Source organism: Mugil cephalus, chromosome 9 (genome assembly GCF_022458985.1).
Source record: "Mugil cephalus isolate CIBA_MC_2020 chromosome 9, CIBA_Mcephalus_1.1, whole genome shotgun sequence".
In the NCBI taxonomy this organism is placed as follows: Eukaryota; Metazoa; Chordata; class Actinopteri; order Mugiliformes; family Mugilidae; genus Mugil; species Mugil cephalus.
The window spans coordinates 23,720,839-23,746,358 of NC_061778.1; the positions used below are offsets into that span (position 1 = coordinate 23,720,839).

Below are 25,520 nucleotides of genomic sequence, written 5' to 3' on the forward strand. Positions count from 1 at the left end.
TCCTTTTCGTACATCGACTAATTGAAGTCTAATTTTTTCGGATAACAACAGAAGAAATAAAACACGCTAACTTAATAATAATAATTAATCGCACCCAAATAAGCAAAGGGAAGGTCGGTTTAAATTATTAGTTTAGCTCAATAACTGGTAAATTATTTACCAACTTAAAAATATTTTTCAAGGTTATCTGCCCATTTAAAGAGGGAGTGTCAAACTATAAACACATGTATGCAAAAAGCACAAACTAAACCTGGACTGTGTTGAAATTAAATGCCCTTTCTGCAATCCATTGTAAAGCCCCTTTCACAAATGCAGTTTTTTGCTTGAATGAATGTCTGTGTAACACACAGTGTCTAATTATATGGTGAATTTTTGTTGGAAAATAGTAAGTCGTCTGCACTCCATTCAATTGTGTAATATTAATTCTTGCCAGTGGCCCCTAGGTGGTGAACTAGAAAGAAACATGGACACTTCAGACTCACAAGTCACCAAAGTGAAAACGAGAAACATCCTAATGATGCTTATGGATATGATTGAATTCAACACAGACTACACCTTGAAAGGAAGTCTTTATTAATAGGAAGAATAACTAGTTCATTGCACTCCACGACCACATTGCATTAATAATTTTCCTGTGAATTCTGTTTATTAAAGGTGTAGTACGAAAAACATTAAGCAAAATGTCAAAAAGCAACTGTGTTTAGAAACCTCCCCATAAACAAAACAAAACCAAGTGACTGGCAAAAACATTTTTAAGTCAACTCTGAAAAAGAATTTAATACTGAAAGTAGGTAACACAGGACAACAATAACAGGTCTTCCCAATATGAGAAATCACAGTATTTTGCATTAAGTACTTTTGGTTACTTGTACTTGGCAAAAAAGGTACCAAATTGTGACATATGGCAAGACAATGCAGTTAAATGTGTAAAAAAAAAAAAAAAAAAAAAAAAAAAAGAAAGAAAAAAAAGAAAATAAGAAAAAGGGTCAAATTTAAATAAACGCTTTGCTACTGACTGATCGCCAAGCCGTTCAGACAATTTCATTCTCAATCACATATTTACACCTATTCACTAGAATACAACACAAATCTAATGAAAAAATGAAATGCATGAGAAAAAGAAATTCATTTTCGTTCATTTGGCTCATATCAACGCACAATACAGTCAAGCATTAAGTGTGGATTTACAAAGGAGTGCTGTAAAGTCTGAACATGGTTTTGTCCCAGTGAATGTGCTTGGACATCTGCCGACCTGGAATCGTTTCTTGTCCTTACCTTAGCTCAACAAACAACTGCATGTCTGAGACTACAGTAAACTTAGTTGACCCCTGAGTTTCTAATGCAAAACTAGTGTATGAAATACCTCATTACAGTGTATCTTAGTGCAAGCCAGCAATATGCTTGATTAAACAGAGGTATATTAGATAGCACCCAAGCTGACAAGATTCCCCAGAATGGTTACTCTGCTGGCCAAATCACAACAAGCAGAATGGGAGGTGGTGTTGCGCTCTGTATCCTTGTGAAAACCAGCAGGTCAAATGCTTGAATTTGTATTACATCTATAAACACGTTTTTCATAGAAAATATAAATATCCCTGAATGAAACAGATTCACAGCATTTTTCTCTCGAGGACTCCAGTGCTGCTACCATAACGTGGCCATCAAGTGTCTTTAAGGTCTCCAGTTAATGTCCGTCTTCTCTCTAACGCCTGTAGTTCCAGCCTCCAGTCCTTCACTCACTGTCGTGATAATTCACTGTCCGCTTCCCTCGGTTCCGGGTGTTCACCCGCGTCCTTCGCCGTGGTTTGCTGTAAGACACGTCACTGTCCCCCTCTTCCTCCTCTGAGGCAGCCTTCTGCCGGCGCTGCCTCAACTGGCGGCTGGCAGTCCTGTCGTCAATCGCAGACCTGGCCTGACCTCTCCTCTTTGGACTGCTGTGGGACCCTGAGCTGGAAAATGAGATTTCAGAGGCTGAAGACGACTGCTCGCTTTCCGAGTCTGAACCGCGTTTGTTGCTGCTGTAGTTTTCCTTTCGCTTGTGTTTGGGCTGCCTCGCGGTTTTCTTCGCCCTCCGTGAACGGCCAACATTTTCTTCCTCCTCTTCCTCTTCCTCCTCCTCCTCCTCCTCCTTGGAATCAGAGTGGGAAGAAGCGTCCCTCCCGATGCTGTCGCCTTCCTCTTGTTTGCATTCCCTTTTGGAGCTCTTGGAGGAGCCTGACCTGCGGTTTCTATTGTCCTTGGGCGCTGGCTCCTTCTCTCCATCCTCCTCTGCGTCTTCAGAGTCTGAGGTGTAAATACGTTTTCTCTTGGAAGACAGGTGATTCCTGGTTTCACTGGAAGAGGTTTTTTCAGACATTCTTGTATTATACCCGTCTTCTTTACACTCTGTGCCGGTTTTGTTACCATTTCGCTGTCTCCCCCGATTCACAGAGGCAGAGTCTTCCTCAGAGAGAGAGTTGTCGCTGATGTATTTCTTTTTTGGTAGGGCTCGGAGGCTCAGCCGTCTGCCTGATGTGTTATCTGAATTATCCGACTCTTCGTCTGATGAGCCGGTGGAGCGTTTCCTCCTCGACTTCTTCTTGGGTCTGTACTCTTGCTCAGAGCTCTCTGAAGCCGAGCTGGCGCCACGAGGCCGTTTACATTTACTCTTGTTTCTCGCCGACCTCTTGGTCTCACCCTCAAATCCGTCGCTGGAGTGATTGCTTTCTACTTCCCGTTTGTCTTTTTTCAGCCTTTTCTTTTGTGAGCTGGATCTCTTTGGAGAATCACTGAGTTCATCTGACTCTGCACCATCTAGTTTATTAGTTGAGGCAGATTTTTGTTTGTCTTGGCTTTTTGACGGTGAAACTTGACTTTTTTTCTTAGAGTTCCTGTGGATGGCTTCCTCCACATTTCTTCCATTTTGGTGTGGGTGTTTCTGGGAACTGTGGTCTTTGTCCTCTTCATCTGAGCTTACAGGAGGTTTGTGTCGTGTGGTCCGGTGTTTAGTTTCCTCTGCCTCCTCTTCCTCCTCCTCACTTGTAATCCTATTTTTCCTGGCTGGAGTGGTTGCTGTGCTTCGTGAGGGTTTCTGAGACACAGGTGCCTGATCTTCTTCTTCTTCTTCTTCCTCCTCCTCATCCTCCTCCTCCTCCTCCTCCACTTCCTGCTCTTTAGCATCTTCAGAGCTCTCCTCTACAGTTCCCTCCTGCTCAGAGTTGCTCTCAGACTTTGCACTGTGTCCATTCACCTGGGACAAAGTATCTGCACAGAAAGAAAGAATTAGTCAAACAGATTAGAGCATCTTTGACAGCAACACTAGCACAGTTTAAAAAAAGAAAGAAAAGTGAACAAGTCATGAGGACATTTCTCACCATTTCCCTTTGACTTTGATGTTCTCTGTTTGATGGACTTTGCGTCTCCATTCTGCTTATTGTGGGAAGAGGATGAAGTATCACTGTCATTGCCATCCTCCTCATTCTTGGATTCACCACCTGATTCAGCAGTATTTTGAGAGGCTAAAAATAGAATAAAGGGCAGAACTGTATAAAAAACCTATAAGGAGCCAAAACATGAAAAATGTAAAAACAATGCATCCGTGTTTTTCCAGGAGTTGTTTTCCAACCTCTTGCGGAGGACTCCCCATCAGAGTCCGAGCTGCTCTGGATCACTGCCATGCGTTTGCTGAGCCGGGGCGGTTGGCGGAACCGGCTGCTGCTCCTTGTTGCCGTTTTCTCCTCCTCTTCTTCCTCGTAGTCTTCATCGGACGCTTCGAGGAGCTTCATCTTATTCACAGCTGCCCTTGCTGTCTTTCTCTTGAGGGACCTGCGACCTGTGACTTCCTCTTCCCTGTCGGAGCCCTGAGACGTGGCTCTGTCAGAGTCCTGGTGGCGACGCCTCTCCCTGCGAGACGATCGGCTGCTGTGACCGTTTACCTCTGCCCTGCCGTCTGAAATCGAGCCATTCAGAATGAAGGTCAAACAAACTGACTGGTGGGTTGGTTCACTGGGTTTGAGGCCAGCGTCGGTTGACAGCGATTACCTGTCCGTTTTCTGTCTCCAGCGGCACTGTTTCTGGTCAGCCGGGTACTCCTGCTGCTTTTACTCCTGCTGGGATAGCGGCGATCTGAAGACTCTTCAGCTTCGCTGTCAAACTCCTCCTCCTCTTCTTCTTCTTCTTCGTCGTCTTCCTCCTCTTCACTGTCACTCTCTGCGACTAGCAACAATAATATTTTTAAAATAAAACTTATGGAAGTCAAACTATTTTTCTCTCTTAAACTGCTTTATTCCTGACCTTTGCTCCTATGCTTGGCACGGTGGCTTCTTGTAACTCTTGCTTTTTGTCTGCGTTGATGGTGCCTTGAGGATCCTGGACGTTTCTCCTCCTCCGATTCACTCACCTCACTTTCGCTGTCAGACTCTGAAATATACACATTTAGATGTATATATATATATATACACACATTTTATTCCATTTATTTAGCACCTTAACCTCAAAAGCACCACATGTATATGTAATCAAGACTTAGGCGTGCAAGTGAGAAGTGAGATTGAGTCTAGCATAAGGTCCAGTAAGAGAAGCTGTAATTTCAGCCAACAGTGATGGATGTTCAGTGGGGAGTTCACACATGAAGATTTAAACTGCTTCTCTTTGTGGCTTTACGGTTTGTTTGTTTTTTAACCACAATTAAATGACAAACAGAAGTCACATCACTTGTCCATAACTAGAAGCTATATCCTCAGACTCCCAAAGCCCTTTCCTATCAGGAAATTATTCTCTGAAGCAAACACCGTTAAAGTTGCAACTATACCGCTCTGCTGTTAGCAGTCACCATGATGATCAGTGGGTTAAAGAACCCACTGAGAGACAAATTCTCTTTCCCACCTGGTGTTGATGAAGCAGCTTTTGAGTCGTCCTCTGAAGAGCTGTGACCTGAGCTGCAGCTTTGACTCCTCCTCCTGGCCCTCTCAGGAACGGACACTTTGGCTGAGGTAGATTTGGTCACTGACGTTGGCTCCACTTTTTCCTGAGTTTTGACTGCGGCCCTCTTTTGACTTGAGAAAAAGAAGATTCCAATATCTTTACCAGATATGTTTATGTACAGACATATGAACCTATATGTATGCATGTACAGAATTAGTTGTTTCCACTGACCTTGATGGAGGCCATGAGCCGAAACGCATAATAAAGCCTAATAAAGTCGTCATGTTTACTACAAATGCAGATGGAGTCTCTAGATTTATTATTCTCCTCGGTAGCAGGTGAAAATGCGCCAGAAATACAATTTTTTCTATCTTGTGAAAAATGACTAGTGAGACTTGAATAATTTTGAATGAAACCTGATTACTTTGAAACATTTGCAATGTGTTTGTTAGTTGGTAGTGGAGAATGGATCAAGCTGAAACAATAAACTACATAGCTAGATACTAACTTACAACCAAATTAAAATGCATACTAAATGATAAAATTCAACTGACCTTGTGGTGGAAGAGGGCTGATCCAGCATTTTCTTGCGAAACCTTTGACTGCGGCGGAGTCTGTCACTGCTTTTAACAGCAGTTTTGTACTCGGATATGATTGTTCGGATTTGCTCCTCGAAGAAGGCAGACAGCCTCAAGGTCATACTGTAAATCTGAAGAAGAAAAATAAAGAATAGAAAATAGGAAGGCAAAAATATTAAACTTCAAAAACTGAACCTAGAAGAGGTCTGAATATATTAACATTCCTCCACAGACTTTAATAACATCCTACCTTGGAGCGTTTGTTGGGGGTGTAGGCTTTAGCATTGGCAAATATTAGCCGTGTGTCTTTGCACAGCTCTATAGGGTTTTCATAGCGGTCTTGTTCCAGGGCCCGTTTCACCGTGCCAAAGTCCATAGGTGTATCAATGATGTCATGGTAGTCCTGGACACAAAAACGGGATTAATACTTTAATACACATGTTCCCTCACTCCAAACGTGGCCTCAGAGTGACGTGCTAACTCACTGGATAGTTCTGAGGATCCACAGGCTGTCTGAATGGTTCCGAGTCCTCACACTCAAATATGTAATTGACCAGATTCTTGCACTGTTCCTTCCAGGCATCTCTGTCTGGCACCACCTCTACCGAGCGCTGTGCAGATCAAGAGAAATGGAGGAAATTATTGAGGCGAGAAAGACCGCAAAGTCTCGACTTCTCTCCACCCCCACCTCTAGGAGAGTAACGGTGGTACCATGTGTGCATCAATTTACCTGCCGCAGCCTTTGTCCAGAAGATGTGCCTGGCGCCTCTGCATCTTCTTCCTGTAGACAGTAATAATTCATTTTGTATTACGTGAACGTGACAATTCCATTTTTAAATGATCTTTTCCCTTTTTGGACAGTTTTCTGTTATCACAATGTTCCTACCAATCAAATGTAAATGCTTACAGCCAATTTAGGTTCACTCAACACAATCTTTTCCTCCCAATGGATGTTTATTTTTGTATTCATCGGGCCGTAGCATTGGCTGATCAGGTGTCTGACCGGTCAGACACCTGATCAGATTTATTCCTCTAGATTAGAGTCTAATAGGGATTACGTGAAAAGCCAGAAGACGATCTAAATCCACAGAAGAACTGTGGCCAATTCTCCACTGTGACTAGAATAACTTTATGCCAAGTACCAAGAAATATGCCCCGATATGTTGTCACAAATTCTTACTAATCTGTAATCTGTAAACAAATGTCATACTACTAACAATCTTCATTTATCCAGACTTACTTCATCATCATCATCCATTTCCTCCACAGCACTGTAAATCTCCATGATATCTGAGCAGCTCTGATTACTGAGACAGTGAGAAGATGTGCCAGTTTATAATCTGTCATTTGAGTATCACCACATGATGTACAAGTAATTATTTTTAGAAAAAAAAAAATCCAGTAACGCTTACTTGACAAATCTCTGCAGGACGTTGGTGATGATTTTAGCAGAGTGGGCAATCTTGCTCCTGGGTTCATTGAAAGTGCGGGCGTTATGTGCAATATACCTGGCATCCCATATTAATGCTGAGAGGCGCCTGGGGAATAGCAGAGGTGAGTAAATATATGATGTCTTCATAAACTGTAGTAGACATTACTTATCTGAATTTCCACAGCTGGAGATATTTCAAGATTAGAGCTGGGTCAACATTTCAGACCGGCTTGGATTATTAGGTGGGAGGACGGTGGAAGTGAATTAACTCACCTGTAGAATCTGCTCATGAGTCGCAGTCTGATGGTGCCCAGATCTGTGGGATATGCAATTACAGTGCAGTAGGTGGGGTACTGGATCAAGTCCACAGGGCCAGAGAATGGAGCTGCTATCTCTGTAGCACACACATACATGAAGGTGGGTTAGTGTAACTGGTGACAACCCCTTCTACAGTTAAAAGAACCCACAGATCTGAATATGTGAATGACAATAAAGAACCATGAACAACAGAGAGACTAAAAGTGAACAAAACAAAGTTAAAGAGGGACTGTCTGTTCATGCACACACACCGACAGTGATGAGCTGATCAATGCCAGCAATGATGCGTTCACACTCCTCATCTCTGCTCCTCTCGCCCCACTCCCCGGGCAGAGGCTTGTACATCAGCTCCTTCATCTCCTCTGCAGTCACTGCGATACCGCCTCCTTCTGTTTCAGGCTCCTGAGCTGCACAGTAGAGATAGTAGTAGGTTTTATAATCTTGCTTTACCCATAAACCGTACACGATAAAGAGACTGCAGCATTGTGTGTATGTGAGGAACAGCCATAAGCTAGTAAACCATGTTTTTTGTTTTTTTTTACCATCATCCTGAATAGGCTCCACGTCCCAAGGACTCAGTTTCTCGGTTTCACCATTGTCCCATCTGGTGGTAACAGACATAAAACTAAACATTAAATATTTACACTCAGTCATCCCATTAACTGATTTGATACTTTGACACAGCCATGTTTCTTAAGGCCCAGACACACTAAGCAGATGGTCTGCTGTTGGCCAGGGTTGGGTCGTTGGTGAGCATTTGTTGCCCAAGTATTTGCAGAGTCTTTTGCACCGCTGGCACTAGTCAGACCCCTGTCAGCTGCTTTCCAGCCAACTGAGCAAGTTGAATCAGCAGCAGGGCCAAGTCGGCTCTGTACAAAGCTTTACAGCTCTTCCTCGCTTAGGTAATTCAAGTTTCCCCTTTTGCACACTACTTCCACCTGCTGGCATGGAGAGAAATTTACTCTCGTGATGCTACTGTCTTTAGCTTTATGTGTCAGAGTCCTTACAAAAAAAAAAAAAAAGCAGGAGTCAGCCCGGCTGACCACATAAATGGGACTAAATACACTAAAAAAAAATAAAAATGTCATATGCAACCGCCAAACCTTCCAAATACAGTTTTGGAAAACTTTCTCAATGCCAAAGCGTCTGTCTCAATCACAACCACAAAAGCAGCATACTTTGGAAACCAGGTAATACTAGTACGTGTGCTCCCATTATAGTTTGTCAAGAACTACTCCTCTCCTGACAACAATGTGTGGTTTCTCACCTGACTTTGAAGCACTGGAACAGACTGTCTGGATATTCTGGCTGGTAGGGCTCCTGACAGACGATAGTCCCAAACCACCAAGCATCATCTATCACTGAGCGAAACCTGTCGTCTGCAACAAAGGAAATGATAAATTCAGATCATGGAGGAAAAAAAAGTCATGTTTGTGTAGTGACTGAATCTTCATAGTAGTGTAACGCTCCCCACATGTCCGTCTAAAATGTTATTAAAAATTAGGTTTATCCACACACGGCAGCTCCAACACAGCAAAGTGTATTGGGCTCACTTACTCGGTTGCCAGTTTCTACGGAGCGCCTCATCATAACTTTGCCTCAACACAAGGAAATCAATCACGTCTGGCATGTCGTGATACCTGCAGGAGAAAACGAAGCCATGTTGATGGGAAAACGCAATAAGCATGAAAAGTTTTCTTTTGATGTGGAAGGGCGATGGATCACACTGATAAACATAACAAACGGCAACATAAATGAATTAAAACATACATACAGTTCATGAAGAAAATGTTGTATTTGACTCTAATACTACCTTTATGTAAAAACTGAGGTTCTTGTTAATGTAACTGAGTGGCTTACTTGACAGAGAATGACTTGTCTGTGATTTTGCCAGTGCCGTGGTCAATAAGAGTCAGCTTCAGACAGCAAAGTGTTGGAGGGCAAACTTCATATTTGATTCCAGTGATCTTCACAAACTCTTGGTCCTGAGAAACATGCAGAAGGATTTTCCTTAAATACATCGTTCCAAGATTTAGAATAAAATAGTAAATGTGAGGTTCTGGGTATGTGAACTAAGGGAAGAACTGGTTGAACAGGTACAACTTTATAAAAAATTTTGATTCGTTCTTACCCGCAGCTCCATTTTCCTCCAGGGCTGTTTTTCCAAGTTGATGGGGTAAAGTTCACTCCGGCTCACAGCATCAACGTAGGCCTCGTGTCCCTGTCGAAAGTAGATCACCTGACAGAAGCAGAAGATTTAAAGCTTAAAAGTCACTTTTGTACATGATGAAAAATGAACAGTGAGCCTAATGCCCTGCTGAGCCAGCAAAACATTTGCTAGAAGCATTTAAACTACAATCTTGCCCCTGTTCTTTCCAACTAGACCAATTTTGCAGATTTAAAACATTTTGTGGACACTCAAAGTCCTAATACTAAACATGATATATTATGGCCCATAATAGTGTTTCCTTTTCTTTTTTCTTTTTTTGTCTTGGAAACTGAATACTGAAGACAGAACTGAAAGACAATCCGCAAAGGAGTTTCCTTTACAGATGGAAAAGGACCGTGCAAAATGAAACCATTTTTTTTTCTCTCAAAAGACCAAATACTGTCTGACTGCATTAAGATATGAAAACATACCCAAGCCCATCTCAAAGTCCTGTAAATAGCATCTCCTTATGTTACCTACCTCATCGCCCATTTGGGGGACAAAGGGAGACTTTCTGGGAATGACATCAGTGATCCACGGTGACGGTCTGAACTCATTGGACACTTCCCTGTTAATGGATGGCCTGACCTTTGGGCGCTGGTTGGTGAAAGACATAAATCCTTAAGTGAGTCAATATGAACCCCTTTTAAAATATACGGTTGCATCATATGCGACAGGATTCAACGCATCACAGAGTAATTCAGTAGGACTGGTGAACTCACCCTGGGTGTCTTGTTCTTTGCCTTCTTGGTCTTGTCTTTGCTTTTCTTTCCAGGTTTTTCCTCCTCATCACTTTGGTGCTTCTCCTCCTCCTCCTCGTTCTCCTCCTCCTCCTCATCGGAGCTGCTGATCCTGCGCCTCACTTTTTTCCGCGACGACAAGGGTGTGGAGGGCTGCAGGTTTATACCAGCGTCTGCGGTCCAGTCCGAGTATTCGCTGGATGTATGGCTGTTGTAATTATCAGTTGTGATTAATATTATAACGTGTATAGAAACAAACAGGCAGCACAAAACTGAACCAACTTTTATTGGAGTAATAAATGAACTGACACCTCAGGTAAAGTATAGTGGTGTAGTGAGTAACACAATCTTCTGTCAATGCTATCATTTGTATCAACTCATTTAACAAATCCTTAGACCAAACCAGTTTAAACTCTAAGAATGACTAAGAGTCTATGCGGCTTCATACCTTGAGCTGTCACTGTTCCACTCTTCCTCATCATTAGAGGAATCCAGGTCACTGCCATCCAATTCATTGTCCTGGAGAGAAACAAAGGAACAAATAAATGGCAAAATTGTTTTAACGTTGATTGAATAAAATAAAATAAAAAAGTGACTTTAAAAAAAAAAATTTTTAATGCTTTTGGAGTTAAATGTAAAAAAATAAATAATTGCATGTTCATTTCAACATGCACAACTTTACAAACGGTTTTCATATTTTGCAACCCGGAAGTGACCCTTTTTGAAAGTAAGAGCACGTATGAGGACGTTACTGCGTTTATGGCAAGAGCACCCAAATACATGGCTTCTATCTGTGGTTTCCTAAAATGTCTCTGGGACCAAATTCTGACGTGATTTGTGACATGGGAAAACAACACTTGTCATCTGCAGATATCTCTGCAGGCATATCAGAGCAACGTTAGCTTGTCGCTAACTACTCCCTGATTATATGGAGTTATTTTTAGTTTTCACCTGAAATATGCGGTTTAGTTTTTCTGCAGTCATGTCGTCTACCCCGAGACGAAAACAACATACTGATCCATGTCTGTAACTTCTGTTACACAGCGGCAACTTCATAAGTGCAACAACTTCCAGTCGCACAATATGAAAACAACAGGCGCTTTTTTTGGTTTGGTCTTCTAACGATTTTATTTTTTGTTTTTAGAAACCCTAAATTAAAAGTGAGCAGTTTTGTTCATCCATCCTTGACCCTAAAAAAAGAAATAAGCCTTGAATTTTAATTATTGAATTTTTAAAATGAAAATCAAATCACTACTAATTTTGTTTTTGTTTTTTATATCCTTTTCTGAATGGAAAATCAAAAGACCAAAACTCACACGGACCTGATATTGAAAAAACAAGTCATGATTAGTTTTTTAAGTTTTCGGTTTTACTTTGAAAAATTAATGAGCGAATGATACACGGATTATCTTTGCCTCCATCTCAGTCTTTGTCTTTCTAGTCATGCGAGAGTGGAGCATGTCATACCTCAGAGTGTCCTTCTGAACTGGCCGTCTCCTCTCCCTCTTCACATGACAAGTCGATGAATTCCAGCGAATCGCTGCGGCCATTAGCTCGCTTTGCCGAGGAAGGCTCATCGTCTGAATCATCCTGGAGGAACAAATGTAACCGACTCAACAACAAGCCAATAAATAGAACTGAAACTAATGTGAGGAGGGTTAAAAACATAAACGTTGGATCTCTGATACACATAACCTTTTTCATAGAGCCATTTAAGACGACCTTTACAGAGTGAGAAACAAGAAACCTACACGGCAGATAATGCGTCTCTTCCTTGCGTTGTACTGAGCGATTTCCTCATCTCCTCTGGCAGTTCGAATGTCCTCCTGGTCCCTGAAAATCACAACATTTAAAATTTAAGATAAATATGTAAAACACACTAGTGAATTAAAGAGTATTTCACATTCTCTAAAATTCATGTAACAATAGTAGAAAAGTAGAATTTTTTTATTTTTTTTTTGTTTTTTATTAAGTTTTGTTGCGATCTTAATATTCAAACCTGGCAACAAAATGTCAAAGTGTGAACGCGTATGAACACATACATTTACATTTTATAGCAACGTGAACTTTAATCTTTCCTAGCACATGAAAGTATCACCCACTGAACGGACGCCTCTCCGTTTGCCAAATTCACTTTGCTCTACAACATAATGCCACAAGGTGTTGGATGCATTCATAAGAGCTTTTTAATATTTTTGTTATTGTAGCTGTTAATTAACTAAACAAATAAATAAAAATAAATAAATAATGTCAACAAGAATGACATGTGGTTTCCTTATTGGCCATGTGTTCATGTAGATATGTGTAAATGATCCACGTGGGTTGTTTGTGAAGGTACATTACGGAGCTTTTTGGCTCCCCAGAACAGTAAATTAAAAGTGGATCACAGGTGGTCAGGACAAATGTGGTGATGCATTCAGAGGCCTCTTGTGGTGGATCCCTCCAGATACGTTAACTGGTGGCTGTGGCTCAGTAGGTAGAGCGGGTTGACCGCCGGAGTTAGTGGTTTTATCCCCGGAATGTGCCTAAGTGTCCTTGAGCAAGACACTGAACCCCCAGTGCAACTGGTGTGTGAATGTGTGTGTGTGCTTGTGTGAGCGAATGGGTGGATGTGTCTGTGAAAGTGCTTTGAGTACCAATAGGTAGAAAAGCGCTATATACACTAGAAGAAATATCTAGTATAAAGGATCACAAAAGCACACACATCTCATATAAGTTAATATTTTACCTATAGTTGCTGAGTGCAAGTTCAGGGACCACCACCCTGCGTCTCCAGGCCTGCAGGTCTCTCTCAGTTGCCATCTGGCTGCGAGGAGCGTTCTGATGCATCTGCCGAACGCCCTCCACTTGTCCACTGCGACGCAGGCCCACATTGGGGGGAGACTGCACATCTGCTCGGTCGTTCACAGACACTGCAGCGAAGGGAAAATATTCACCTTCTCTCCACGCTTGTCGGCATTTCCAGAGAAATCACACAGCTAGCCTCCAGCATCTCACTAAATCAATATGTCACCTAAATCAATCCAGTACAAAACTGGTGGTGTATCGATACCTCTGCGTGGTGTGCTGAGAGCTGGAGCTGGTGCCTCAGCCTGGCCTTCTGGTGCTGCTCCAGAACTCGGTGCTGCCCCTGTGCCGGGCCGGTTATGCCGGTCCTGTTGCTCCTGGAGCTGTCGGATGGCTTCGTCCAGAAGACCGACTCGTCTTACAGCGGCCTCCTCATGTTCTGTGGTCTGCTGGCTGATCACCTGCTCCACCACCTCACCGTCACCTGAAGATGGAAGGAGACATAACATGAGCTGGGTTGCCAAGAAGGTTTCCAAACACTGAGTTTTGAAAATAATAAAGCTTTGGTTAGGGTCTCATTATGGTCTTACTGGTGGCTACGTATCCCAACTGAGGAACTAGATGCTCAGCAGCAATGTTCTCCCGTCCTGGAACAAGACGCTGGTACCTAAAATCCAAGTAGAAAAACTGCAGTTATGAATACTGCAGAATTGACCAAGAAAACAAAGCAAACTCCAACCCTAAGTCCACGGACGATGTGACTTCAGGAACCAAAAGTCAACTAAATGCTGAACCGAAGAATCAGCTTTGTTTTTCTTTCTGGTCTTAGAAACCATCAAGTTACGGTTCACGTGAACACGTGAACCCAAAGTAAATGACAAAAGGCTGTTTTGCTGTCATGTCACTAAAAGTAAGCCTAGTTTACCTTGGTGGATGAGGGTTCCCATCCACATCCACCAAGAACGGTGGTGGCATGAGATGAGGTGCCTGCTGGGTCTGTTCATCCAGCACGAAGCCATTGGAGTCTCGAATCAGTGGTCTGTAGTCTGTGTGGAAGAACACCTGGTCTGGAAGCTGTGTAGATGGCAGGATAGGTTGTTCATTTAAGAAAATTGTTGTAACACAGTGTTACAGTACATTTCATTATATAACGTTCAATCTCAATCTGTAGAATTCTTCTCTTTTTCTTGCCTTGTCATAGGGTTTGGAACTGCCGAAGCCAAAGATGAGCAGATGGCCATGGGAGTCTGTGCAGGCGAAGCGCTGGCCATCAGGAGTGAATTTGCAGTCGAAAACAGCTCCATGACCCTGACCTTCAATCTGGATGCAAAACACAAAATCATCCAAGGTAAAGAAACTCATTAAGTTGGAAAGAAATTTATCACAGAAGCAGATTTTTATTTTACTTTTTTTTTTTTTTTTTTTTGTACTGCAATCTTGTACATCCTCAAAATTCATGTTAGTAAAATCCTATTGTATCCCCCTGTAATCCACTAGGTAGAGAGTACAAGAAATGATCGGAAATAGTAGCAAAGCAAATCGTGAAGAAATGTGTTTCAGTTACACACCAATTAAAAAAAACACTTGAAAGAAGACGATGTAACTGGGTAGGTGAACCACTTGAACCACACGACAAGCAACAGATTAAGCTGAGTTTTGAGCTTCCTTCCTGCACGTTGCATCGATCAAGTTATGCGTCCTATGTTAGTGTTCATCGTGCTCCCTATTGTGCTCACTGTTCACCCTTCTGTAAACACCAGATTCTGGTATTGTCTCCGTACCATGTTGAAGTAGTGCTGTGTGCTTGTCCCTCGCAACAGATCCCATATGAAGACATTCCCATCGTGGCCAGCAGACAGGATGATCCTGGGGTCAAAGGGGTGAGGTTCAAGGACAAACACCTCGGCCTCATGGCCCTGAAAAAAAACACATTCTGGTTAGTCTCCATCTTAAAATGAGTCAATCTGTGGACGAACTACCACCAGTCATAGAAGCTATGCTGAACAATTACTTTTAGGATATGTAGCAGCTGTCCTGTGTAGGAGTTCCACACTTTGAGGAGATGGTTGTTAACAGCCGTGATGACTGTATTGTCATGGCGATCCCACGCTACCATCGTGACTTTGGGTTTGAAGTAGCTCTCCTCTTCATTCGTTGGTTCAGCACTGAGAACAAAGAATTGGAAACAGATCTTAAAACTACTAATAGTGATAAAGATGCTTCATTACACAACACAAATTCAATAAAATAACCGCCAGCTCATCTGATGCCATGGTTCTAAAAACGAGGCCCATATTTATATGGGTTTAAGTTGTTGCAGTGCACATTTATCTGCATGAGCCCTTTCCACAGATGTATTATCTGTATTCGTGCTTCCTCTTTCACTTAGCCAAGGACTATTAACATGCTTCTTTTGTCTAAGTGAAAACTTATTTACTGTAATACTGAACAGACTGGGTGGACTTCATATGATCCATCAATCACTTCTAGCAACACAAATACACAGATCATTCATAACATTATGACCACCTTCCTATGCTGAATCTGGAGGCCAGACCAACACCTTGTGCTGTTTTTCATGTTTTTGACTTGTTGCTAAACTGTGTTTGTGTGTGTGTGTGTGTGTCTGTGTCAGGCTGCATCCTGCTTGGGATGGCTGCTGACATCAAGGACTGTCTTTGCTATGGGGAGGGGGTGTCTGGTCTGGTCTAGGTGGGTGCTACAAGTAACATCCACATGAATGTCAGGTCCAAATGTTTCCCAGCAGAACAGTGAATTGTAACAAGGTGGTCAATGTTATTGTTTCTCCTGTCAGCGGTTTTAATGTTATGGCTGGTCGGTGTAAATGACCCTATGTGATCATGATCGGTCTCATGGTGTGCTTTCACACTGCTACAATGTAGAAATTCATCTCTAAAGCCCCTTTTATTACAGGAGCCATTTGTGTTTCACAGTGAATACATTTAATTCCCTTTTGCATCAACACAATGTACCAAGAGTAAAATGTGAAACTGTAAAGAGAGGATGGTAGGATGACAGAGCTGTAATGTTGAAATGGTTCTCATTTAAAGTTGACTGTGAAAGGCAAATTTCCATTTTACTTTACAATGTTTGGCAGCTGAGACAATTTTAGAAACTGCAGTAAGGATCCTTTATAGTTTTTCCCAAGACAGGAAAAGATGGGTGATGTATTTTTTTTCCTTCTTTAAAGAAAAAAAAAAACATAAAGGGAGCTGGAACTCTGCATTGCATATTTTGTACATTTCAAGTCTGTTTGAATGGCACAATGAAACAAGCGCTGAATATCTGGAAGCATTCCTAGTGTAAGACTGAACAAACTGTTCAGATGAATGCTTGGCTACAAAACAGAGAACACAAATTCTGTCTTTAATCAGCTTGTGCAATGTCAGCTTAACTAGCATATTATTACAGATGCTTAACCTTTCAGTGCGTTACTCTCAAGGAATAAATTGCATACAGTGACCAAGTCATTGTATGTACTGTGCGACAAACCAATGTATCACGTATTTTTAAGGATTATACAAATATCTGTTTGAAAATTTTGGAGTGAAGTCGACTGTTAAACTAATTTACTCAGTGTTTCCCAGGAAATAAATTATTTCATCATTTTTCACAATCTGTTGGCAACAATTTCAAAAGAAACTGATTAATTCCTGAGCTGACATCAGCACCTGGTCTACTTGGACATGCTCCGGCAGCTCTTTGAGGCAGCTCTGGCTGCAAGTCCTTGCTCTTCATTCGGTAAATAACAAACATTTTCTTGCGAATGTGATCCTTTTACTCATACAGCCCTGCTCACTGAGTGCAGATCTTCGCATTATGCGATCACAGATTGCAAACCAAAATATGTCTATGTTAAAATAAGGCCATTTTAATCCAAACTGGTTTACAGCTACAAAGCCAGCTCAGTTCTTACCCTGGGAGAGTGGCAGACATGTTGAGTAAGATGCACCTCCACTGCTGCCGCTGATGGAGCTTCCAGATCCGCGCTGTTCCGTCGCGACTTCCACTCACAAACCTGAGACAAGACGGTGACAAAAAAAAATGTGCTCCGTCACTTTAAAAACTGGTAAATCAGTGTTACTCATCTGATTCATGCATGCGTATTCAGTTCATTATAGATATGTTTTTATCATACCTTTCACTTGAGTGGCAAAACTGGATGCTATCAACTTTGTCCTAGAAAGAGAGACACATGGAGAATGGCCAAAGAAAAACAATATTACTTTTCTGTAAAAGCAACACGCCATTCATTGAAGTTCGCCGCTTGTGAGAGTTATTACCGTGTGCTCATGGAGCTCTGAGACCTTTTCCGGACTCCCGCTTCCCAGGTAATATATCCTGATGACATCATCAGTACTTCCTGTTACTAAGAACATCCCACCTGAAAAACATTTTTTAAATCAAAGTTTTAACACCAAACTTGTGCTGAGCTACTATGTTGATAAGACTGTAAAACTCTGTACTACGTGATACAAACTGGTTTGTTCAACTATAAAGTACACACACACACACACACACACACAGCAAAAATAATTACCTGGACTGAATGAGGAGCACACAGTCTGAACACCTGGCCTCGGCCGCTCTGTAAATTTGTGCGGCCGATCACTTAAAGGAGAGCAGAACAAAAATGTCATTGACATTACACAAAATCGGCCTCATGAGTGAATTCTCCAACATGATCTTATTATTTACCCATCAACAGTGAAAACGTGTTTAGATTTGTACAATCTTTCCGACAGGCGCTGAGTAATTTAATATCCCGGTGCCAGAGCAATCCTTCATATCTAGTGTTAGCTTGTTGGCCCATCCATCAGCAAACCTGCCAATTAAAGTTTCCTCAAAACTAACTTCCAGTCCTGTTTTCCCAAAGCAGATGCGTTACATGCACTTATATTAAAGGCATTGTAATAGTAATATATTGGCCAGTGCTGCAACAGGAAAAAAAAACTTTCAACCTATTGACTTCAACAGTTATGCCACAGGACGACAGCTACTTTTCATTAGAAGAATGGTTTTCATGACAACCTAAAGACCGCCATGTTTGTTTCCTCAATGTGAGCATTTCCTTTAAAACCTTCATTTTTCTTTTAATAAAAGGGACACATGAAAGGATTATCTTATCTTAATTTGATTCTAACTTTTGACAAACTAAGTGAATGTCCGTCACATGTTGTTATTTAACAAACAGGACTCACCTGAAGTTGATGTTGTTGACATCCCACTGCCAGAAGTAGACAGTAGCATCAGTTCCAGTGGACAGCATGTAACGTTTAGAGCCCTTGGCAAATGGGGAAAACTGAAAACCAAACATTCACATATTAGAAACATGTCATACGTTTTGTCTTTAGCTGAATATCAACATTGACATTGCAAATACAATGTGTTTCTACACAAGTCCAAGGAGTGAGCGATCACAGGGGTAAACAGAAGATGTAATAGATGGATACTTTATTTATTCTGAGGAAAATTCAGTGTCCAGTAGCTCCGTCTTTGACTCTGAACATCTCTGACAACGCATTTCGAGCAGTTTGTCCAAGTATAGTTACAGTCACGTATGCACAAATGGGCAGTTGATCGGTAGTAACAGGCAGCAGAACCAACCAATAAAGATGGAAGATGCTAAATAGCACGTTGGCCCTCTCAATGGGAAATTTGAGTACAAAAAAACAAGATAGAACACTGGACCGACATAAAGTATAGTGCACACTCTGCAGGAAGGAGTTTTCTTATCAGCAAAGCACTAAGCTTAAAATACCATATTAACACCAAGCATACGTTAGTCGAGTATTCTGCTAGCACTTCGGCTAACACATTGCCCAACTTGAGACAAACCAAAACAAAGACAAGTTGGCATTACTGGCTTGAAAATATCTCTCCACTCCTGCAAACACTGTTCCGTGTGAGAGACAGTTGAAGGCAACATTGTAAATGAGAAGTGGTCAGCTCTCCTCTCAGACAATGTCAACAAGTGAGTTTGTGTCAGTAGCTGCTGAAAGAGGAGGAACAGGGCCACATTAATGTGGGTAAATGTTCGCTTCAAGTTGTTTTGTTGCAACTGTTGAAGGTGTTTAATAAACATGGTAAGCGCATCTATATTCCCTTCTTTCTTGAGTCTGTTTGCGCTTGCAAAATGAAAACACAATTATTATAGATTAAAAATGAATGGGATTTAATCATGATTAGTCAAAAATGAATCCACAGCAAACCTGTGATGTATCTGATTAACAATAGTAATCATTTGACAGCACTTATATATACATTACTGACTATGGTGTCGTGTAGAGGGTGGTGGGCATTGTTCATGTTGGACCGGTGTTTGGTCAAGGTCTTTGCCTCTGCCACTTATTTTATTTTATGTAATAAACTAGGCAGCCAGTGACCCATTACAAATGGTAGGTACGCTAAATGAAAATAACTAATAAGACAATGGACTTCAAAATAGTTCTTTCCTAACACTTTCACAGGCGGAGGAAAGAGATGCAAATGTAAAGTAAGTAAAAGTAAATGTAAAGAGTCTCATAGAGCTGCAGTCTTTTGGGCACATTTAATAATATTTGCACAGCATATTATACTGATTTGCATTGGCTCTCGGAATTAATTTTCTTTGCTTGACTTATATTTTGCATACAACAACGTTTTGTTGTGGCCGTTCTCTGTTTTTATTTTTTTTAGCTGAAAACTATAATTCCTGGTTATAATATTATTATTATTAATACAGGGACAATATAGGGAAAAATCAGAGAACAACATCCTAAAGGAAGCACAATTAAGACGTTCAGAGAATATAGACAAGATCACTTCCCAACAGTCACAGCCAAATACTGGTATAATATAGAAAATAAGATAGCAATAAGAAAAACATACTGCTAATTTAGAAATACTCTATTGCAAAAGTCTGGTCTGTATCCTCGACTACCAAATAAAAAATTTCCATTACACTGAGTGCAGCACAATCATAACCATTAAAGCTAGGAGTGCAATTTCAGCTTTGGAACAGCTCAAGGTTTAGTTGCTTTCTCTCATAGTCACCCTTTTCAAATAAACTTTATTTGACCAGTCAACTGGACAAAACTGATTGGAGCCTTTTTTCATTAAGTTTGGTTGAAACTGTACAGAAAAGCCTTTTAAAACACGACGTGTGAGTTAACATAAATCACCGTCTTACAAGTCTAGTGCTTCTGGCATGCCATAGCTGAAAGAACGCAGTTTGTGCACTGCCAAGATATTCCAGGTGGAATCAGGAATACTGTTCCAGTAAGTGAGTACAAGGACAGCAAGAAAATCCTGGCACTGACTGTTTGGATGACAAGGTGCATCAAACCAAGGAAATGTCATAAGGACCAAAGGATGATGTTATACCCACATACCCAAAGTGACTAATGACTTCTATTGATGATAAATTACTTATTTTTATTACTGAACTGTCATTTATAAACAGCATCCTAACCAACATTGAAAACATGATATATTGTAATGGCAGAAGTTTCTTTACCTGAAGGGAGGTAATGGAACCACTGTGACCCTGCAGCACAGCCACGGGGGCACAAGTACGAAGGCACCACACTCGGATGGTCTTGTCACAGCTTCCTGCAGCAATTAGTGTGTTCTCGTAGTTGACCGCCAAGTCTGTGATCTCTGCAGAGTGTCCTCGCAACGTTGAATGAAGCCTTCCATCAAATGAAGACCAGATCTTCACCAAACAGTCATCTGAGCCCTGGAAAAGAAAAACAGTATCTTCTGCTTTAGTTTATGCAAGAAACCAAATCTGGGACATAAAGTTAAGATAGTAGATTAAAACTTGGGTAAGAACAGCAAATAGAATTAGGTACTAACAAAATCCACAACATATAGTATACAATCAAGTTGAGGGTTCAGTTCATAACAAGCTGCTGTTGAATGTCTAAAAACAGTGTTAAACTTAGCGCAATTACAGCACATTCTAAATTTTATTTTTGTGGGGGATAAGTTCCAACTTACTGTGAAGATCCTGAGACCAGTGCGATCAAATGCGATACAGTACACTGCTGACAGATGCCCCAGTATCCGCCTGTGCAGACGCATGTGCTCATAGTTGCTGACGGGACTGATGGAGCTGAAGCACTGCACTCCTGTCAGCTCTCTCCCTCGATGCACCTTCACTGTTGATGATTAAACGCAAACCATCAGAAACCCCTTGTAGAACTACAGAGCTGTATCCAGACCGGATCAACACAAATGCAGTGGGCGTGAGATATATTTACTCTAATGTGGGCGGGAGTGGAGGGGTATTATCATCACAGGATGAAATTACAGCACCAAAAAAGTTTCACTTCAGGTTCCCTTTCATACTAACTTGCTGCCTTTTTACACTAATCATATTATCAACACAAAAGCATGAAATGAAAGTGTCATCCCGAATTCAAATTTCATCTGTAAAACAATAACATAATGTTGCTCCTAAATCGTCTGCATCTGGTTTCCATCTGTTGCTACGGGAGACAACAAAATATCAGAAATACAAACACCATCCATCCTGAAGGTTTGTTTTCCTGTAAGTTCCAACTGCCTCAAAGTGAAGTTGGTTAATGAGGCAGAGTTTTTCTGTCCATGCCTTATGAGTGGTATCTTACAAAACTGTTAATTTGCTTCAATAGTGTTTTGTTCTTTTAAGAAAACACAAAATATTCTTAAGGACAAGTATTATTTCCCCTGCCCAGGTCTTTAAACAGAAACTACTGTTGCAATTAGGCATCAAAAGAATGCATCAACTGCAGGATCAAACAGGAATTATCAGAAATCTGAGCCAAGAGAACTATAAAAACCAGGATGAAATGATGGTTTTTGATCAACATAACAACCAACAACGCAATGTAGCTAGCTGCACCGAGACACGCAATCTTGCCAAGTCATAGCAAAACATCAAACCAGTTTTTGTCAATAACCATCAGCCAAAAGAAAAAGTAACACTGAATTATACTCAAACACGCACGTAACCGTGTTGTTCAATGACCTTTCAGTGTACACATAAAACATTTGTGAAGAGAAATGTCACAGAATTTAAATGTAACTATTAAAAGAATAATACAAACACAATGCAGAGGAATAGGGAATTAGGCCAGACCTACCAATGTGTGGGGGTTTCTTGCAGTTCAAAGGCCTCTCTGGTGGTCTGCCCCGATGAAGGGCTGCATATGATGAAGCTTTAAACCTCACATTGTCGCAGTCTGCAAATCAAAACAAATAGTTCAATGAATGATTCAGCTGATTATCAACTGCACAAGGGAAACAGATTTGATCAATTCTGGTGAATGTACAAGCCAAGAAGCGCTTTAGGAACTAAGACACATCTACATTATCTTAAATCCATGTGTAATGTACACAGCACAGACTGTATGGAGAAGTAGGAGAAACATAAACACATCCCTGTGGCACAATTCAGGCCAAAGATAAACCCAGACAGCGAAGAGAGCGTACCTTTTGCAGTCCTAAGCATTGACTGCTTTCCAGATCCCAGGAGCGAGTGTACACCCGGGACACATGATGGCACCTCTTTGTCAAGAAGTGGTCCGATCTGCTTACATATCTGCAGCAAATGGTCTGGTGCAATATGTCTGTTGGCTGCAACCTGTCAGGCCAAGCAAAAACAAAGAAGTGATGTGACACTGAATATAGAGCAGTGTTGAAAAGATTGGGCAATTGACTCGACAACAATTATGAGAATTTAAAAAATATATATTTTTAAATGTTACTATGGTCTATTATTGTTTAGAAAAATGGATAGATCGAAAGAAATGTAGGTAGTTAGATATTTCATGTGCTTCTGGACTCCTAAGGGCGGGGCTTGTCATGCAAAGCGTCCTTTTTATGAACCAATCACAGGGCAGGTCACATGCAAAATAACGCAGAGACAGCGCATCTCGGCCTCTGATTGGCCAGGAGAGACGTCTCGACATCGAGAGAAGCCGAACAACCCACCCTATCTGCAGTACAACAGTCGGAGCTAAATAATATTAAACTCCCATCCAAACATAATTTTTCAGCGACTATACCACAGCTTACTCCGAAAAATTAACTTGGTGGGAGAGAGTTGCGACTTTGTCAATAGTCTAAATTCAAATATTTCCGACAGCAGCCCAAAAGGGAAAAGAACAAAGACCGTAAACAAGCACAGAGCATGGACACGCAGTCCCCCTGTCACAAGACAATAACAACCGCCGACAATGAAGTTAACAACAAAACACATGAAGTTAAATCTCACCACGTCTTCATATGTTCTCGGGTGCTCGCGTCCCTGCCAGTCCAATCTCCCGGGTAAGAGCTGTGGAAAAGAAGAGTTTGGTAAAGCGGAGTCGGCTCAGAAAATGCCAGCAGGTACACACTGAGCTAGCAAAAAACGGGTGATGTCAAAGGAGTGAGGCATAAGGGGGTATTAAAAGTGTGTGAAACAAGTTTTAAGCCCGGACCGAAGACCGACGGATAGCAGCTAGTTAGCAGTTGCCGAGCGGAGACGGCAAGGATACACACCTGATATTCTTCTAGTTCGCTGGCCAGGACCTGGAGATGAATAAAAGAGGCGATTCAGAATTGAACTCTCCTATTAACTATTACCAAGTGGCTAGTCAACTATTTAGAAATACAACACAGTGTGCCAGCCAAAGCACGCCAGCTCACCTCAGCCGCTCTCCGACATGGACCCGTTGTTAGGAAACGAGAAATCAAGTAGTAGAGCTCTGAAATTGAACAGTGAGCACATCAGAAAAGCAGTCGGGTATCAATAAGCACGAGCAATCGTTGTAAATTAAGCTATCAGTTGGGTTTACTTCTGTGGCTTACCCGACTCAAGGAGCGAAATGTTCCGATTTTTGGCCATTGACTCGGCCGTGATTTGGAGAGGTGGAACAAATTTCAGGCTAACTTTATGGCTACGTAGAATATGATATATTTATTTAATTTCAGTTACACGGCTCTGACCCCCTCCACGGTTGCTCCCGCTTTCTATTCAGCCTGTTTGCAGTCGCCATTGGAAGGATGAGGCCTCAGCGATACGACTTACTTCCGCCACAGCGGAGTAGCACAGGAAAAAGGGGGTGGGGAGGTGTGCTCTGCTCTCTCAACAAAAGACAAGCGTACGCTAGCTTGTAGCCTAGCAACATTTGGCTAGTTTTAGTGTAATGACAACTATTGAAATTATTTAAAACCCGCGCAAAGTAGTAAATCGGTAAATAATTGCTTTTTACAAATGTGCACAATGCGGTAATCAACCGTCCGCCCCCATTTTACTGACCAAGGTCGTGAGTTCTGCACATGACGTCATATATAATGGTTGCCAGAGTGTTGTTAATTTCTAATTTTTATTTATAAATTTGCTTTTTATCAGTTAAATGAAATTATGAATTGTTGTGCAACAAGTCAGTTCCTAAGTAGCTGTATTAATGCGTGTGTGTGTGTATATATATATATGACGAATTGTGTATGTATATGCAAAAATGTTATAAATATTGTGATCGCCATTAGATTGAACTACACAGTTTTAATTGGGGGACCTCGTGTTTGTTTGCTTCTACTTCTTGTTTGGGAATTTCAGTCACAAAAGCAAAATGTCCTCACAATATTGCATTATGCCCTCAATTCTGGATCAGAGTCTAGATCAGTTTTTATTCCGTTCTCACTTGACATTTTTTTTTAATAAAAAAAATAAATAAAAATAAAGTTTTAGTGTCACACCAAACTAACAAATAGAAGACATATGGCCATCCAGTAGGCTTTATCAGTGTAAAAATAATATTTGCTGTGCAAAAAAAAATAATCAATAATGTCACCTGAAGCATGTGGTACATTATGAAAGTCCATTTTTGCCTATGCAATGAAAAGTCTAGTGATTACTCTCAGACTAGTGAGTTAGTAGCCGATGTCACACTAAGCAGAAACCAAATGCATGAATTTATGTGAAATAAATTCACTAAAAACACTGCCTATAAAGTATTCTCCCCCTTGGATGTTTCCCTTTTTTGCTTTTCTAAATGGACCCATGATCATTATAATCTGACTTTTAACCTTCATGTTGATCAGACTGACCTAACACAAAAAAGAAATTGTATTCATTTGCATACAATTTAGTGTTATTCAACTTTTGTACGCTCTTGGTGTTCTCCGTCAGAAATGACCGGCCATTAGAAATGAATGGGGGAGACTAGTGTAAAATAGTGAGCTCAGGTACGTGCTCATTTGTCAGATGGACACATGCACACACCTTGGATTCCCTGGCACCAACTACGGGAACCTTTGACCAGTTGAGTCTCTCTCCCACGTGAACAACACCTGTTGGCAGTTCTCACAGACAGTTGCAACATAGTTTCATGAAGACTGAAATTTCTCGTAATGCTTTGTTGAGACTTTCTGCACATTTAATTGTGTGGCAGGACCACTGCAGATTGATATACAGTAAGTGAGGCTCTTGATTATACAGTAGCCTACATTTGATCACTTTACTGGTGAGGAGGAGGGATGCTGGGAACTGACAGTGAGGATGGATTAGAGGGCCAAGTGTC

At 41.3% G+C, this 25,520-nt stretch overlaps 1 protein-coding gene across 2 annotated transcripts; it reads right to left on the reverse strand.

The window, feature by feature from the left end:
- Window positions 1-556: 556 nt before the first annotated feature.
- brwd1 (bromodomain and WD repeat domain containing 1) lies at window positions 557-24,034 on the reverse strand. 2 transcript variants are annotated; one of them, XM_047594178.1, is made up of 44 exons: window positions 23,806-24,034; window positions 23,644-23,702; window positions 23,497-23,526; window positions 23,231-23,290; window positions 22,447-22,597; window positions 22,098-22,196; window positions 20,971-21,131; window positions 20,486-20,707; window positions 18,189-18,289; window positions 17,528-17,598; window positions 17,271-17,371; window positions 17,126-17,166; window positions 16,904-17,005; window positions 14,978-15,131; window positions 14,748-14,882; window positions 14,158-14,286; window positions 13,892-14,040; window positions 13,557-13,633; window positions 13,232-13,450; window positions 12,908-13,091; window positions 11,931-12,012; window positions 11,647-11,769; window positions 10,628-10,698; window positions 10,162-10,387; window positions 9,920-10,036; window positions 9,362-9,469; window positions 9,091-9,215; window positions 8,788-8,870; window positions 8,498-8,609; window positions 7,773-7,834; window positions 7,482-7,637; window positions 7,186-7,306; window positions 6,893-7,018; window positions 6,721-6,787; window positions 6,211-6,261; window positions 5,966-6,091; window positions 5,731-5,883; window positions 5,457-5,611; window positions 4,864-5,033; window positions 4,273-4,398; window positions 4,021-4,188; window positions 3,605-3,928; window positions 3,354-3,497; window positions 557-3,243 (listed from the first exon to the last, which is right to left on the reverse strand). In XM_047594178.1, the coding sequence occupies exons 1-44, from the start codon at window positions 23,840-23,842 to the stop codon at window positions 1,733-1,735; spliced, it is 6,789 nt and encodes a 2,262-aa protein (XP_047450134.1). In that variant the 5' UTR covers window positions 23,843-24,034; the 3' UTR covers window positions 557-1,732. The 2 variants fall into 2 exon arrangements, with proteins under 2 accessions (XP_047450134.1, XP_047450133.1); XM_047594177.1 differs by having other exon boundaries at window positions 4,021-4,194.
- Window positions 24,035-25,520: the final 1,486 nt, after the last annotated feature.

Bases quoted from the DNA above. Each gene is read 5' to 3' on its own strand.
- brwd1 (XM_047594177.1), bottom strand. From the start codon at position 23,842: ATGGCCAAAAATCGGAACATTTCGCTCCTTGAGTCGG. The intron at 14,041-14,157 runs GCAAGAAAAAGA...CCATCTACACAG, and splicing joins GTTCCAAACCCTATGACAAG to CTTCCAGACCAGGTGTTCTT. The intron at 7,835-8,497 runs GTGAGAAACCAC...TGTTACCACCAG, and splicing joins TTCCAGTGCTTCAAAGTCAG to ATGGGACAATGGTGAAACCG.